The sequence below is a fragment of the Neoarius graeffei genome, chromosome 8 (genome assembly GCF_027579695.1).
Source record: "Neoarius graeffei isolate fNeoGra1 chromosome 8, fNeoGra1.pri, whole genome shotgun sequence".
NCBI classification, from domain to species: domain Eukaryota; kingdom Metazoa; phylum Chordata; class Actinopteri; order Siluriformes; family Ariidae; genus Neoarius; species Neoarius graeffei.
The window spans coordinates 60,127,717-60,141,550 of NC_083576.1; the positions used below are offsets into that span (position 1 = coordinate 60,127,717).

General features: G+C 40.1%; 1 protein-coding gene across 1 annotated transcript in view; it reads right to left on the reverse strand.

Annotated features, from left to right (window-relative positions):
* Window positions 1-11,253: 11,253 nt before the first annotated feature.
* The window catches only part of dnajc4 (DnaJ (Hsp40) homolog, subfamily C, member 4), a 54,069-nt gene continuing 51,488 nt past the window's right edge, over window positions 11,254-13,834 (reverse strand). Inside the window, exon 7 of the mRNA XM_060927943.1 lies at window positions 11,254-11,838. Coding sequence (XP_060783926.1) covers window positions 11,742-11,838 — 97 coding nt within the window. The 3' untranslated portion in view covers window positions 11,254-11,741. The remainder of the gene's footprint in view (window positions 11,839-13,834) is intronic.

Below are 13,834 nucleotides of genomic sequence, written 5' to 3' on the forward strand. Positions count from 1 at the left end.
GGCGGATTTTGTTCTTCTGAAACCATTGTGCTGTGGATTTGCTGTGATGTTTGGGGTCTCATTGTCCTGTTTCATCACCCAGCCTCTTCTGAGCTTCAATTGATGGACAGACACCCTCACATTATCCTGGAGAATTTGTTGATAAATTTGGGAATTCATTTTCCCCTCAGTGATGGCAAGCTGTCCAGGCCCTGACGCAGCAAGGCAGGCCCAAATCATGATGTTCCCTCCACCACACTTTACTGTAGGGATCAGGGCAGGAATTTCCCTCTCAATTTGGCCTTGTGCCCTTGGAAAAAATATCTGAAGTAAGGCCACAGTGGCCTTGATGCCCTGCGGTTTTGTAGTCTGCCTCGTGACTGCCAATAGGCTTTAACATCATCTACGTCTATTGAGAAAAAAATACGTCTTTTGATGACATTCTGGATTCTTATTGGGCAACTCATCAGTGGTGGATCGGACTCGAGCCTGGCATGAACCGCTCCGACGTGCTATAATGACACCAATCTATCACCAGCCAACCAGGAGACTTAATCAAACGCATCCCCCGCTCACTTGTGTCCGCGTCTGAGACGTTGAATTTTCACAGAAGGAGGGAAGAAGTTGACTGAGGTAAGACTGTGTGATAAATTAACGAACGAATAAGATAGGAATTTCAACATATAGGGCTTAAGTTTGTTACCGTTAAATAAGCATTGCTTGTACAGTAACGTTATGTCGTTACAACGTTGACCCACTTTTAACGTGCCAAGTACCGACTGTAGCCGGTAACAAATCCTAATTAGCTTGCTGTCAAAAGTGCAAAGACCTTAAATGGCTCTGTGTAAATTAGAAAATGGCGCAACTTCCTCTGTAGCCGTCAACGGACAAGCACAGACTTGTCTTGAGTTTTGAGCCAATCACAACAGGGCAGCACTGTGGCCTGAGGTAAAACATGATAGTTTAAGTTTGTTTAAATTACAAAAATGAGTAACCCAGTGACTGTCTCATATACTCTTCATATACTCATACTGTTTAAGTAATGGAATAAAACTAATCTTTAAAAGTGGTATTTACTTAAACTGTTTGCATAGAATGAACTTTGGGGTTAACAGTGTAATAGTGTTGCAGTGTTCCGCAAATTTGCAATTTAATATTTCAGATCTTGAGACATGAAAGTGCTATTTTAAAAAATAAAAGGTCAGAAATGTTTTCTTTGTCGTCTGTTTAGTTCATTTTATTTCCTCAATAATTTTCCTTGATTGAGAAATCGCTCTGGGCTCTTATGGGTTAATCAGTAGCCTGCACGCTAGTACAGTATATGTTCCATTTACAGTCAAACATTTTGATGTACTCCAGGCTCAATTCTGATTAATCAAAAATCTGTGTAGTAGTACAGTCTGAAGATGCTCTTGCACATTCGGTGTCAATTGAACAAAAATTATGGGAGGATATAGGTTTAATAAGTTTTACAATTTTTGAAGTGAGTGATGGATTGATAAGTTTAGATGTGTTCAATATTTTCTTACCTTCAGACATAATAGTGTAGGAGATGTTTCTTTACCTGCTTGATAGTTTCGACTGAGACTCCAATCTTCCTCAGAAGAGTCATTAGTCCTTAAATTAAATTCATTACAGACGTGAACTTAAAATCATTGTTTTATTTTATGGCCTTGGTGCCCTGGCTTTTGGCCTTCATGCCCTCCAAAAATTGACAGCACGAAAGGCCAAGTGGCCTTGCCCCTAAAATGACGAAATTCCAGGCCTGGCAGGGATGATGTTTTGATGTTGATATGCAGTGCCCTTTTTACGCCAAATGGAGTTCTGCTTGTTCCTCCCAAATAGTTCAATTTTGGTTTCATCACTCCACAAAACATTTTCCCAGTACCATTGTGGAGGGTCCAAGTGCTCTTTTGCAAAATTCAGGCGTGCAGCAATGTTCTTTTTTGACAGCAGTGGCTTCCTTCTTGGTGTCCTGCTATGGACTCCTTTCTTGTTCAACGTTTTGTGTATTGTTGAATCATGAACAGAGATGTTAGCCGGTTCTAATGACATCTTCAAGTCTTTCGCTGTCACTCTAGGGTTCTTCTTTACCTCATTAATGATTTTGCGTTGTGCTCTTGGGGTCATCTTGGTGGGGCGCCCACTTCTAGGCAGAGTAGTCACAATACCTAATCGTCTCCATTTATAGACAACTTGCCTGACAGTAGACTGATGAATATCTAAAATCTTTGAGATGACTTTGTAACCTTTTCCAACCTTATGTAAGTTAACAATTCTTGATCTTAGGTTTTCAGATGGCTCTTTCGTGCGAGGCATGATTCCCATCTGGATATGCTTCTTGTCAAAAGTTCAAACTTTTCAGGGGTTTTTATCAATCAAAGTAATTCTAGGCCACACCTCTGAACTCGTTTCATTAAATGAAACCCAAGTGTGCTAAATTCTGACTGCAATGAGCTTTTTAAAAAGTCATTAGCTTAGGGTTCACTTACTTTTTCCAACCTTCAGTTTGAATGATTTATTCAATACGGTCAAACATTCTTTGAAAATCTGTGTATCTTTAGTTATAGGAGACGGTCTTTGTTCATTATTGTGACTTACATGAAGATATGACCATGTTTTATATGGGAATTAGACATAAATTGGGCAGCACGGTCACGGGCGATTGCTCTAAGACAACGAGGGAGGCTCAGCCTCCTCTAAAAATGAAGAACATCGTGTAGGATGAATTGCGCTAGGCTTATGTTATAGCCAACCTTATAACATTGCTATTTCAGATCCAGAATCATAGAAATATATGTGCTCAACCCAACTACAGTGCAAAATCATTCCGTTATAACTTTAATGTGTGCGTGAGTTTTTCCCCCTCATGACAGCGCGATGCAGCCCAGCCTCAGTGGACTTCAACGGCATTTGGGAGCTCTGCGCTTTTCAATATCAAAATGCAAGACGGTTATTGGACAAATACTGCAAAAACGCCCGCCCACCAGACTCCCAGCCTCAGTGGACTTCAACGGCATTTGGGAGCTATGCGCTTTTCAATCTCAAAATGCAAGATGATTATTGGACAAATACTGCGAAAATGCCTGCCTACGGACTCCGAGCCTCACATGGGAGGGACATGGCAAAGCTTTCCGCGAGGAGACTGGTGATTGGTGAAAGCGGCCGGATATTTTCTTTGATTGACAGCTCGTTTCAAATATAGACAGGCAGCGGTGAATTTCAGTTCAGTCCCATGCGGATTCGCAAGTGCTGTGGTGTATTGTAAGAGATCAGCTTACATTTTGATTTCATTCATTACATACGGTTTCTACCAGCTTTTTTAGTTTGTATATATTTTCATGGTAAATAAAGTGTAAATATAGTGTTGTCAAGTTTGCTATCTTAGTTCCAGAAATTTCGCTTATTTGAGTGACTGAACTTGAGGGGGCTAGTCAGCTAGCAAGAAAGCTGCGCATGGATGCCAAGCATTGCTGATTTAATTTTGGTGAAGCCATTTGCCAGTCTTCCTTTCGAGGAAAAAATTAAAATTAAAGAGCAGGGTAGACCAACGCCTCAAATTGACTTGGTGAAAAAGGTAGGGAATAATACTCGTTCCTTTCAGCTCTCCTGGTACGAGAAAGTGAATTGGCTAACAGCAAGTGACCCACATCAACAACAGTAAATAGGCTACTTTAGTAATATGTCATGGATGGACCAAAAATATAGAATCTATTTAAAATGTTTATGCTGAGTATATTATATTGGAATATATATTTTTCTGGATATGAATTAAACACAGCTACAATTTGGAAAACATTTTTAAACAAAAACACAGCCGAGAACATTTCACACTACAGACCTGGATTAAAAGTGAAGGGTTATCAAAATTGTCAATAAAACATTTCTCAGTCAAAATAAGTAAAATATAGGGAAAGTGTCATTGAATGAAATGTGTGGCACCCAGCTCTATGTTTGGCTCCCCAAGGTCAGTGCTTGTGCCTATTCCAGAACACTCTGCTGTTACTGCTGAGGTTCCTGACAAAGAGCTGCTTTCAATAATGATCAATTTTTAAACAACATGCCACAATTTTAAAATATAAAATGTTAAAATATACCCCCCCCCCAACACCACTATCATGTATATTGGACAGTAGGCTAATGGGCCAAAAGAACCTGTTATTTCACAGTTTGTGACCCTGCCAACAATCAGCCAGATCAGAGGCAAGAGTATGGGCAAAATTGATGTGTTTTTTCTTTTTTCTTTTAAAATCTGGAAATATCGTAACCGACCAGCCTCCCCTGTTTGAAAGACTACCAGCCGCCACTGAGCACGGTGGTGTAGTGGTTAGCACGGTTGCCTCACAGCTAGAAGGTTCTGGGTTCGAACCCAGCAGCCGGCAAGGGTCTTTCTGTGTGGAGTTTGCATGTTCTCCCCGTGTCTGCGTGGGTTTCCTCTGGGTGCTCCAGTTTCCCCCACAGTTCAAAGACATGGGACGGCCTTGGGCTGAGGTGCCCTTGAGCGAGGCACCTAACTCCCAACTGCTCCCCGGATGCTGTTGGTATGGCTGCCCACTGCTCTGGGTATGTGCTCATTGCTCACGTGTGTGTTCACTGCTTCAGGTGGGTTAAATGCAGAGAGGAAATTTCACAAGTGTGCGATGAATAAAGTTGTGCTTTCTTTCTTCTAAATATAGAAAATTCCAAGGGGTTCACAAACTTTTTACTTTCACTGTATAGCAATTCCAGTATCTGAGACACACGCAATACAACATACATGTGAGTTTTGCGGAAGATTATGCAAATCAAGAATAGGCCTCTTTAATCACAGAAAAAGCTGTTCTAAAAAGACATACATGTCAACCTATACGGAATGTCCGTATTTTATACGGATTTGATTCAATAAACGTAGTATACGGGCGTATAAATAAAGTTATACGGATTCTTAAAAAAAACTTCAATATTTATTTAGAGCTATAATCAATTCCCACGATGATAAAAGAGTGCATAACATTTACAAACGTACTGTACACCACAGACAGCCAGTAAAGAGGCTTATGAAATCGCGCGATATCTTGTGGTAGCGAGACTTCGTTCCACTTTTGATCATGCGCACACCGCATTGTGAGAATCCCGCCAATCGTGAAGTCATAGACATATAAACATAGACGCCGCCTTCTGCGTAGAATCATACGTCATCCTTGCCGCCATATTGGATGTGGCAAAGTGGAGATTCTTCAACTGTCTCTGGTATAGCGTCTAGACAGTAGCCGAGAATAAAGATGCCTCATTCATGTGCTGCGTTTAACTGTACCAACAGGTTTATCGTCCAAACGAGATCACATGGGATTACCTTTCACAGGTGAGACTGGAAAAATACTTTTCATTGTATTTGGTCATTATAACGTAATTTTACGAACAGATTTTTCTGACTTTGTGGCTAATATGAAGTCTCGCACATAATAGCTGCTCGGTGAAACCTGTCTCCAAACAACGAAGTATTTCCTTCGTAACTACGCTGATAACACTGTTTTTGTCAAACATTGGAGCTTTGTATTCATTCTGAAGGTTTATTGTTATTAATATTGAATAAAAATAACTGGGATATATCATTGTTAATTATCATTCAAATTTTAGGTAAATTATTTTAATTTGCATCTTATACGGATTTTATAAAGGAAATACGGATTTTGGAGGTTGGTTATACAGGTTTGATTGACCAAAGGTCGACATGTATGAAAAGAGGGCATAAATTCCTCTTGGAAAAGAACCAAGAATGCGATTGTTTGTCGTTACCGTTTCGTAGGATTATAAGAACTTCTATTTTGTACTTTTACTTTTATGGGACCCATCTGGGCACAGTATCCATATTCTTATGAGAATGAAGGAAGCCAACAACAACAAATTTTACATACCATATTTAAATAACATTGGCTGGTATTGAGTGGTCTATCAGATATATTCCATTCAGCCAGCATGATATTGAATGAGTCGAAGACGAGTTCAGTATCATGCTAGCTGAATGGAATATTTCTGATATACCATGAAAAAAGCCATTATTATTATTATTATTATTATTATTATACATACACATTCCTTTTGGGTGTTTAACACATCTTTCTCTTTCAAACTTCTCTCAAAATCTTCCGTATTTAATGAAGCAAACCTGGCGGCCATGTTCGTTTACAAATTGTCACAGTCGCTCAGTAGCGCGAAAGTTTTATGTCTCCGACATGTCCATGCAATATCGTAAACCATAATCAACGCTCATTCTCCACTGGGTAGGGTGACGTAGGATAAGCAATATGGTAACAGTATTGCATGTTATCAAAGCAAATGAATGAAACCTGCTAGAAGGGAATAGAATACATGTTTTTATTCCATCGAAAAAAAGTGTCCTGTATGTATAATAATGTAACATATTGGCAGAGCACGCTGATATATTAGCACCTTCTTTAGATGAAACACATGGGTAAAGAACAAGAAATGATCAACATTTAGGAAATTGTAAGCAAACAAGTCTTAGTTTAGAATTTGGCAAAAAAAAAAAGGCATTTACTCTGTTGATGAGCTGAAACAGTTCTTGCTGTAAAAATAAAAATAATCTTTTTTGAAAAATTGAACCATTTTGTCATTTTCACTTCTTCTGCACCCAGATGAAATAGTGATTTTAAGAAGCTCTGTCTGTGTGGCTGTACAGAGAGGACTTTTCATTTAGCTTACATACGCATTCCACAGTTGAGTTTTCATTTCTGAGCAATCATTTCAAATCAGATTTGAGCCACAACACAGGACTAAAATAGCCCGTCAGATTTTTGGCGTAAATGTCACACATACCTGATTACTTCTGAGCAGTATAAATGCAAATCTAATCTTTTCAAATCAAATTTGGGCCACTTTCATGTGTTCAAGATTGGTATCTAATCTGATCGTTAACCATGCACCCCTGATGAAAATACTCAGACTGGAATTCATGTGTCTTTTATTTTTTTAAACATCAAACTCCAGCTGCAGAAGCAGCAAAAGCTATGCATTTGCTCTTTTTTGCCTTCTTGCCCTAATCATGAAAGTCTGATCAATTAAAGAGAGCAATTATCATCAATCGCTAGCTTCCGTTCATTGTTTCAGTCTTCATTAAAGCAAGAAAAAGGCAAGTTACCCAAAAACTGGAAATAAACACAATGTGGGAAATTTAACACTCAATATGAAACAATCAGTAACCAAAAAGACCTAAAAAGAAAACAGTCCCTTTTTCTGGACTTTGCCTCATTCTTCTTCTTGCCTATTTTCACCCCATACCAAGTGTTGTGGCTGCCAATCTAGGAGGATGGCAGCTAATATATGTTTCCTCCAAGACATTTTTCAGCCAGCCCTGTTCAGTATAAATAAGTTCAGGCTGGTGTCGCTCTTGACAGAGGTGAGAGGAAGGATCTACCTGAGAGTAGGGATAATTATGCTCCATCAGCCTCCCAGACATGGACTGCAGTTACACAACCAGGGTTTAAACTCAACATCTCCTGGTAATGAGGCAAGAGCTGTGCCAATGTGCTACTATAAGAGCCTTAGAAGAAAATTTTAAGCAGAGGTGGACAGTAACGAAGTACATTTACTTGAGTACTGTACTTAAGTACACTATTTGAGCATCTGTACTCATTCATTCATTCATTCATTCATTCATTCATCTCATTATCTCTAGCCGCTTTATCCTGTTCTACAGGGTCGCAGGCGAGCTGGAGCCTATCCCAGCTGATTACGGGCGAAAGGCGGGGTACACCCTGGACAAGTCACCAGATCATCACAGGGCTGACACATAGACACAGACAACCATTCACACTCACATTCACACCTACGGTCAATTTAGAGTCACCAGTTAACCTAACCTGCATGTCTTTGGACTGTGGGGGAAACCGGAGCACCCGGAGGAAACCCACGTGGACACGGGGAGAACGTGCAAACTCCGCATAGAAAGGCCCTCGCCGGCCACGGGGCTCGAACCCAGGACCTTCTTGCTGTGTAATACAATAATACAACAATGCGTTGACAGAAAATGTACTTTTAATACTTAAGTATTTTTAAAAGCAAGTACTACAGTACTTTAACTTAAGTAAAAATTTGACTGGACAACTTTCACTTGTATCAGAGTAACATTTGACCAGTGGGATCTGTACTTTGACTTAAGTAATGAAGTTGGGTACTTTGTCCACCTCTGATTTTAAGTAACTGGAGCTTGTCTTTCATATTTGTAATGTCTATTACTGTATTGTGTGTTGATTATGAGGCCTTAGTGAAATAAGAACGAGAAAATACAAAAAGATATCATCAAAACAGAAAAAGCTGTGTAATAGAAGAGTTTAACAATGCTAATGTAATTACAGGAACTGCCAGGGAGTAATTCATAATTGGCAAGAAAACAACTGGATTTCAGCACAGGGAAGAGAATGCTACAAAAACATTGCGTCAGTATAATGTTTATTGATAATTTCAAGAAAAGAAAAAAAAAAAAGCATCTGAGAGAAACAATACACCTCTTACAGCAACAGTCAAACCCCAGCGAGTTAACGGGTTCACGCAAGAGTCTATTGATTTCACACAATTCCTTACAATCGTGAACAGTGTGAAACGCCTGGAGATGACGGTCCGCTTGTTATTTTACACAGCTGCTGAAGACAGCAGAACGGAGAATATGTCTGTAGTTGTACCATGACTGGACATGTCATGTCTATAATGAGGGCAAAACAAATGGCAAATTCACCACTGGGTATGAAATACTAAAAGTCCACCCATATTGTAATGGGTGGTGTTTATTTGATAAAGAGGTTTGAGATTTCTATCGCAATCCAGCTTCCAAAAAAAAAATCTACAGGCCGTTTCTTTTTTTTTGTGTGTGTACAGAAAGCAGAATGTCATTTCTTGTCAATCCTAGCCGATCCAGGGAACAGGAAAAATAATTTCGGAGGAATGGCAAGTCAGACCATCAGTAAGGTGGGGATCACACGGACCAGCGGTAGTACGGTAGAAGCGGCAGATTTTCTATTGTTTGCTATGGTTCGGCAGCGGAACGGTTGATAACAGCAGGAGCAGAGCGTTGGTTCAAGCTGAACCTGATTGCACTATCTGAGCGTAACACTGCTTTGCGACAATGTTTATTTGTTTAATGCGCTATAATAATGTTTAAAGCGCTATACAAATAAATTTGACTTGACACTGCTCATCCTCGGAACATTTGAGGTGTTCTGACCAATCAAAACGGGAAGATTCTTACAGGGGCTGGAAGAAGTGTCTCACGGACCCAAACTAAACGAACATCTCTCCCACGCTCTCTCTTTTTTGGTACTTTCCTCACCCTCCAGTCCCAAAACCACTAAGAGCAAAACTCTGTTGCCAGTGCTCCATTTTTCCTACAGGGACGGGAAGTCTGAAACGGCAAGAAGTTTTTCCTGAAAACAGTGTCTCGTGGACCTAAACTGAACAACCTTTTCTCTCTCTCTCTTTATTTTTTTTAAACTTTCCTCATTTTCCAGTTACAAAGATACTATGCGCAAAACTCTCTTCCCCCCCCCGCAAGTCTTTTTTTTTGGCTGTACAGAACATTAGTGCTTCACATCACTTAGGAATGAGATAGAACTTCATTTGAGTCATAGAATTATTATGGTCTGAGCGTTGCGTTATGCTCCACCACTTCGTTTTTTCAATATGATCCCTGCCTAAAAATTCCTTCTTTAAAGGAACAGTCCACCGTACTTCCATAATGAAATATGTTCTTCTCTGAATTGAGACGAGCTGATCCGTACCTCTCCGAGCTTTGCGCGACCTCCCAGTCAGTCAGACGCGCTGTCACTCCTGTTAGCAATGTAGCTAGGCTCAGCATGGCCAATGGTATTTTTTGGGGCTGTAGTTAGATGCGACCAAACTCTTCCACGTTTTTCCTGTTTACATAGGTTTATATGACCAGTGACATGAAACAAGTTCAGTTACACAAATTGAAACGTGGTGATTTTCTATGCTATGGAAAGTCCGCACTATAATGACAGGCGTACTAACACCTTCTGCGCGCTTCAGCAGCGCATTGATACTTTCACTCCTCTTCGGGCACGGCCAGGCGGGCGAATGCCCTGGTCCGTCCGCCCTGTCTAAAAAAAAAAATGGTACAACTCCGAGTGAAGGTATCAATGCGCTGCCGAAGCGCGCAGAAGGTGTTAGTACGCCTGTCATTATAGTGCGGACTTTCCATAGCATAGAAAATCGCCACGTTTCAATTTGTGTAACTGAACTTGTTTCATATCACTGGCCATATAAACCTATGTAAACAGGAAAAACGTGGAAGAGTTTGGTCGCATCTAACTACAGCCCAAAAAAATACCGTTGGCCATGCTGAGCCTAGCTACATTGCTAACAGGAGTAACAGCGCGTCTGACTGACTGGGAGGTCGCACAAAGCTCGGAGAGGTACGGATCAGCTCGTCTCAATTCAGAGAAGAACATATTTCATTATGGAAGTACGGTGGACTGTTCCTTTAATGCATAATTCCTTCTTTAATATTTTAATACTGATTCAGAAACGATGGCCTGTTTGACACTATCATACAGGGCGTTTAAAAAAAAATTGATATCATTTCACAATCTAATAACTTTGCCAATTCTTGTTCAATTGACCTCAAATTTTAACAGCATGTATGGAAACGGGTCAAATTTTTATGTTTAATGTTAATTTTTTTAGGTACAGAAATGCCATTTGTTGGAAAAGAAGAGGCGTTTTGTGTGTCAGAGTACGCTCGAACAAGACTGTGCAGCGTGCATTTATGACAGAATTCTCTAAAAATGCACTGTTACCAGAAAAGAAAAGACTGTTACCAAAGACATGCTGCAGCGTGTTTGGCGGGAGCTGGACTACCGACTTGATGTGTGCCGTGTCTCGGGTGGTGCACATATTGAAAATTTGTGAAATCGTTCATGGAATCCACATACCTTTGAATTTCTCATTCAAATTTTGGGGAATAAATCTCATATTGCTCAATGTTAAGCCTGTTCAGTTTCATTTGCCTAGACTACGGTATGTAGTTTCTGGCCCTGTGATGACCTGGTGACTTATCCAGGGCCTTTCCCCCCGCCTTTCGCCCACAGTCAGCTGGGATAGGCTCCAGCTTGCTTGCGACCCTGTAGAACAGGATAAAGCGGCTACAGATAATGAGATGAGATGTAGTTTCTGGGATATTTACATCTCAAATAATATCACATGTTTTGAAACACCCTATATTATCACAAGTAAAAGTACTGGCACTTTTTGTTACTCCTTTAATATCTCTCTCTCTCTCTCTCACACACACACACACACACACACACACACACACACACACACACACACACACACAGCTGTGTACAGTTAAAATCCCATGCAGGAAACCCAGGCATGCTGCAGACACACAGGTGTCGGACACCTCATGTCGAACAAGAGCCTGGCACATTTGTAGCCCTGTTTCTATAGTGACCGTTACCTGCAGTGGTCCATACCGGACAGAACTATATACTATATACAACACCCCGAACACTCTTCATTAAAAAGCACATCATCAGACCCTTTTCATGTTTTGTAATCAATTATGGACGAGTTTTCTGTGCGTCCTGGAAGCGTCCACAAACATCTGACAATGATCATATTAATTATAATTTGTTTTCAACCTAGAAGCACCTTTAATCTGTCTGATGGAGCTTCCTGCTACCTCTATGTGCACTCAGTTCCAGTAAAGGACTCCACCATGTCTTCGTGATGTCTGGATGATTCTATTTCTACTTCTCTCGGCCACTTTGACGAAGCTTGTATCTCTCCAGAAATTCTGCGTGTTTCTGTCTCAGGATCTCCTGTTGCTTCTTAAAGCCATTCACCCTGCATGAAGCAAAACAATCGTGAACAAACACTAATACAAACAAAGTCCCATTTAAACTGATAGGACCAAACATAATGACCTCATCAGCGTATTAAATACGATTAGCTCGCCGCATTTATTTGATCACTTTTACTGTATATGCACAATGTAGGATTTCTAAGGTTTTATTTATATGGACATCACAGCAGTGGTGAATTCACAAATCGGATTGGTCAGAAGGTGTCGATTCATTTTCAAACACAGTTCGGCTCTGATGGCGTTCTGACAATCAGGCAAATCATATATCTACATTAACCTGCTTGGTCTAATAGGTTATCGTTTCTGTAGTAACAGTTAATTCACAGGGACTTGTATAGCAGATGCTCCACATAATAACAGATTTGTTGTTTTTAAGAAAATTTCCAAAGAAAAAGGCCGCACCTTGCATATAATGTCCTTTTATTGCACAAACGCGTTTCGGCGTGTGCCTTCCTCAGTGTGCAACAATGTAACCACAAAAACACTTTTAAAGACCCACACCCATTACCACACCCCATTACAACAAACCAATGACAATGAAGTATTTAGACCATGTGTCAAAATAATCCTTCGATTGGAAAAATACATTCACAAAACATTACAGACATTATGTGCATATTTACAATTATGCAATGCAGTATAGCCATCAGTACATTATTACCTTCATAAAAAACAAGTCCGGGATAGCTCTTCATTCATCCCATTCGGTATACACGTATTCAAATTAAAAATATACCACGCCTCTCGCTGTAAGAGATGGTTCTCTCTATTTCCCCCTCGTGGAGACCTGTAAACCATCTCTAGTCCCATAAATTTCAACATACTAGCGTCATGGCCAGCAGACTGGAAATGCCTTGCCACAGATGATTTTTCATCTATATTTCAGTATGTCTTGCATACTGAAATATATCGTAAAGATACTGATCGCAACACCTTTTTACATTATCAGAGTTACCATCCACCTTCTCTTAAACGTAGTTTACCTTATAGTCAACTGTTGAGAGTGCGCAGGATTTGTAACAACGAGGCAGTATTTGAACAACAAGCAGGGGAACTGTGCGAAAGATTCCGCGACAGGGGATATGCGGGCCACTTGTTGGACAATTGCTTAGAGCGTGTGCGCAATATTCAGCGCTCAGATCTACTTACTAATAGCACTAGACATAACTGTTCTAACATTATTCCTCCTGTCACTCTAGTATCCATGTATGGTCACATCTCAAATGATTTGAAAACTATTGTACAACGGCATTGGCATATTCTGCAGAGTGACCCAAATATTGGTAATTCTTTTCAGGATCTACCACGCAGTTGTTACAAAAGAGCGCCAAGTCTGCGTGATAAACTAGTGCGGTCGCACTTCCCTGCATTCACTCAACCGTTTTTATCATTTCCTCCACGTGTTTCACAAGGTAATTTCAAATGTTTTAACTGTGCAGCATGTAACTTTATGCTTACAGAAAAAGAATTCACGCACTCTAAAACAGGAAAAACGTACAAAGTCAAGGGAAGAGTTACTTGTTTGTCTACCTTTGTCGTTTATCTTTTGACTTGTCCTTGTGGAATACTTTATGTGGGTAAAACGAAGAGACAGTTAAAAACGAGAATTTTTGAACATAAATGCTCAATAAGAAAAAACGATGAAAAATCATCTGTGGCAAGGCATTTCCAGTCTGCTGGCCATGACGCTAGTATGTTGAAATTTATGGGACTAGAGATGGTTTACAGGTCTCCACGAGGGGGAAATAGAGAGAACCATCTCTTACAGCGAGAGGCGTGGTATATTTTTAATTTGAATACGTGTATACCGAATGGGATGAATGAAGAGCTATCCCTGACTTGTTTTTTATGAAGGTAATAATGTACTGATGGCTATACTGCATTGCATAATTGTAAATATGCACATAATGTCTGTAATGTTTTGTGAATGTATTTTTCCAATCGAAGGATTATTTTGACACATGGTCTAAATACTTC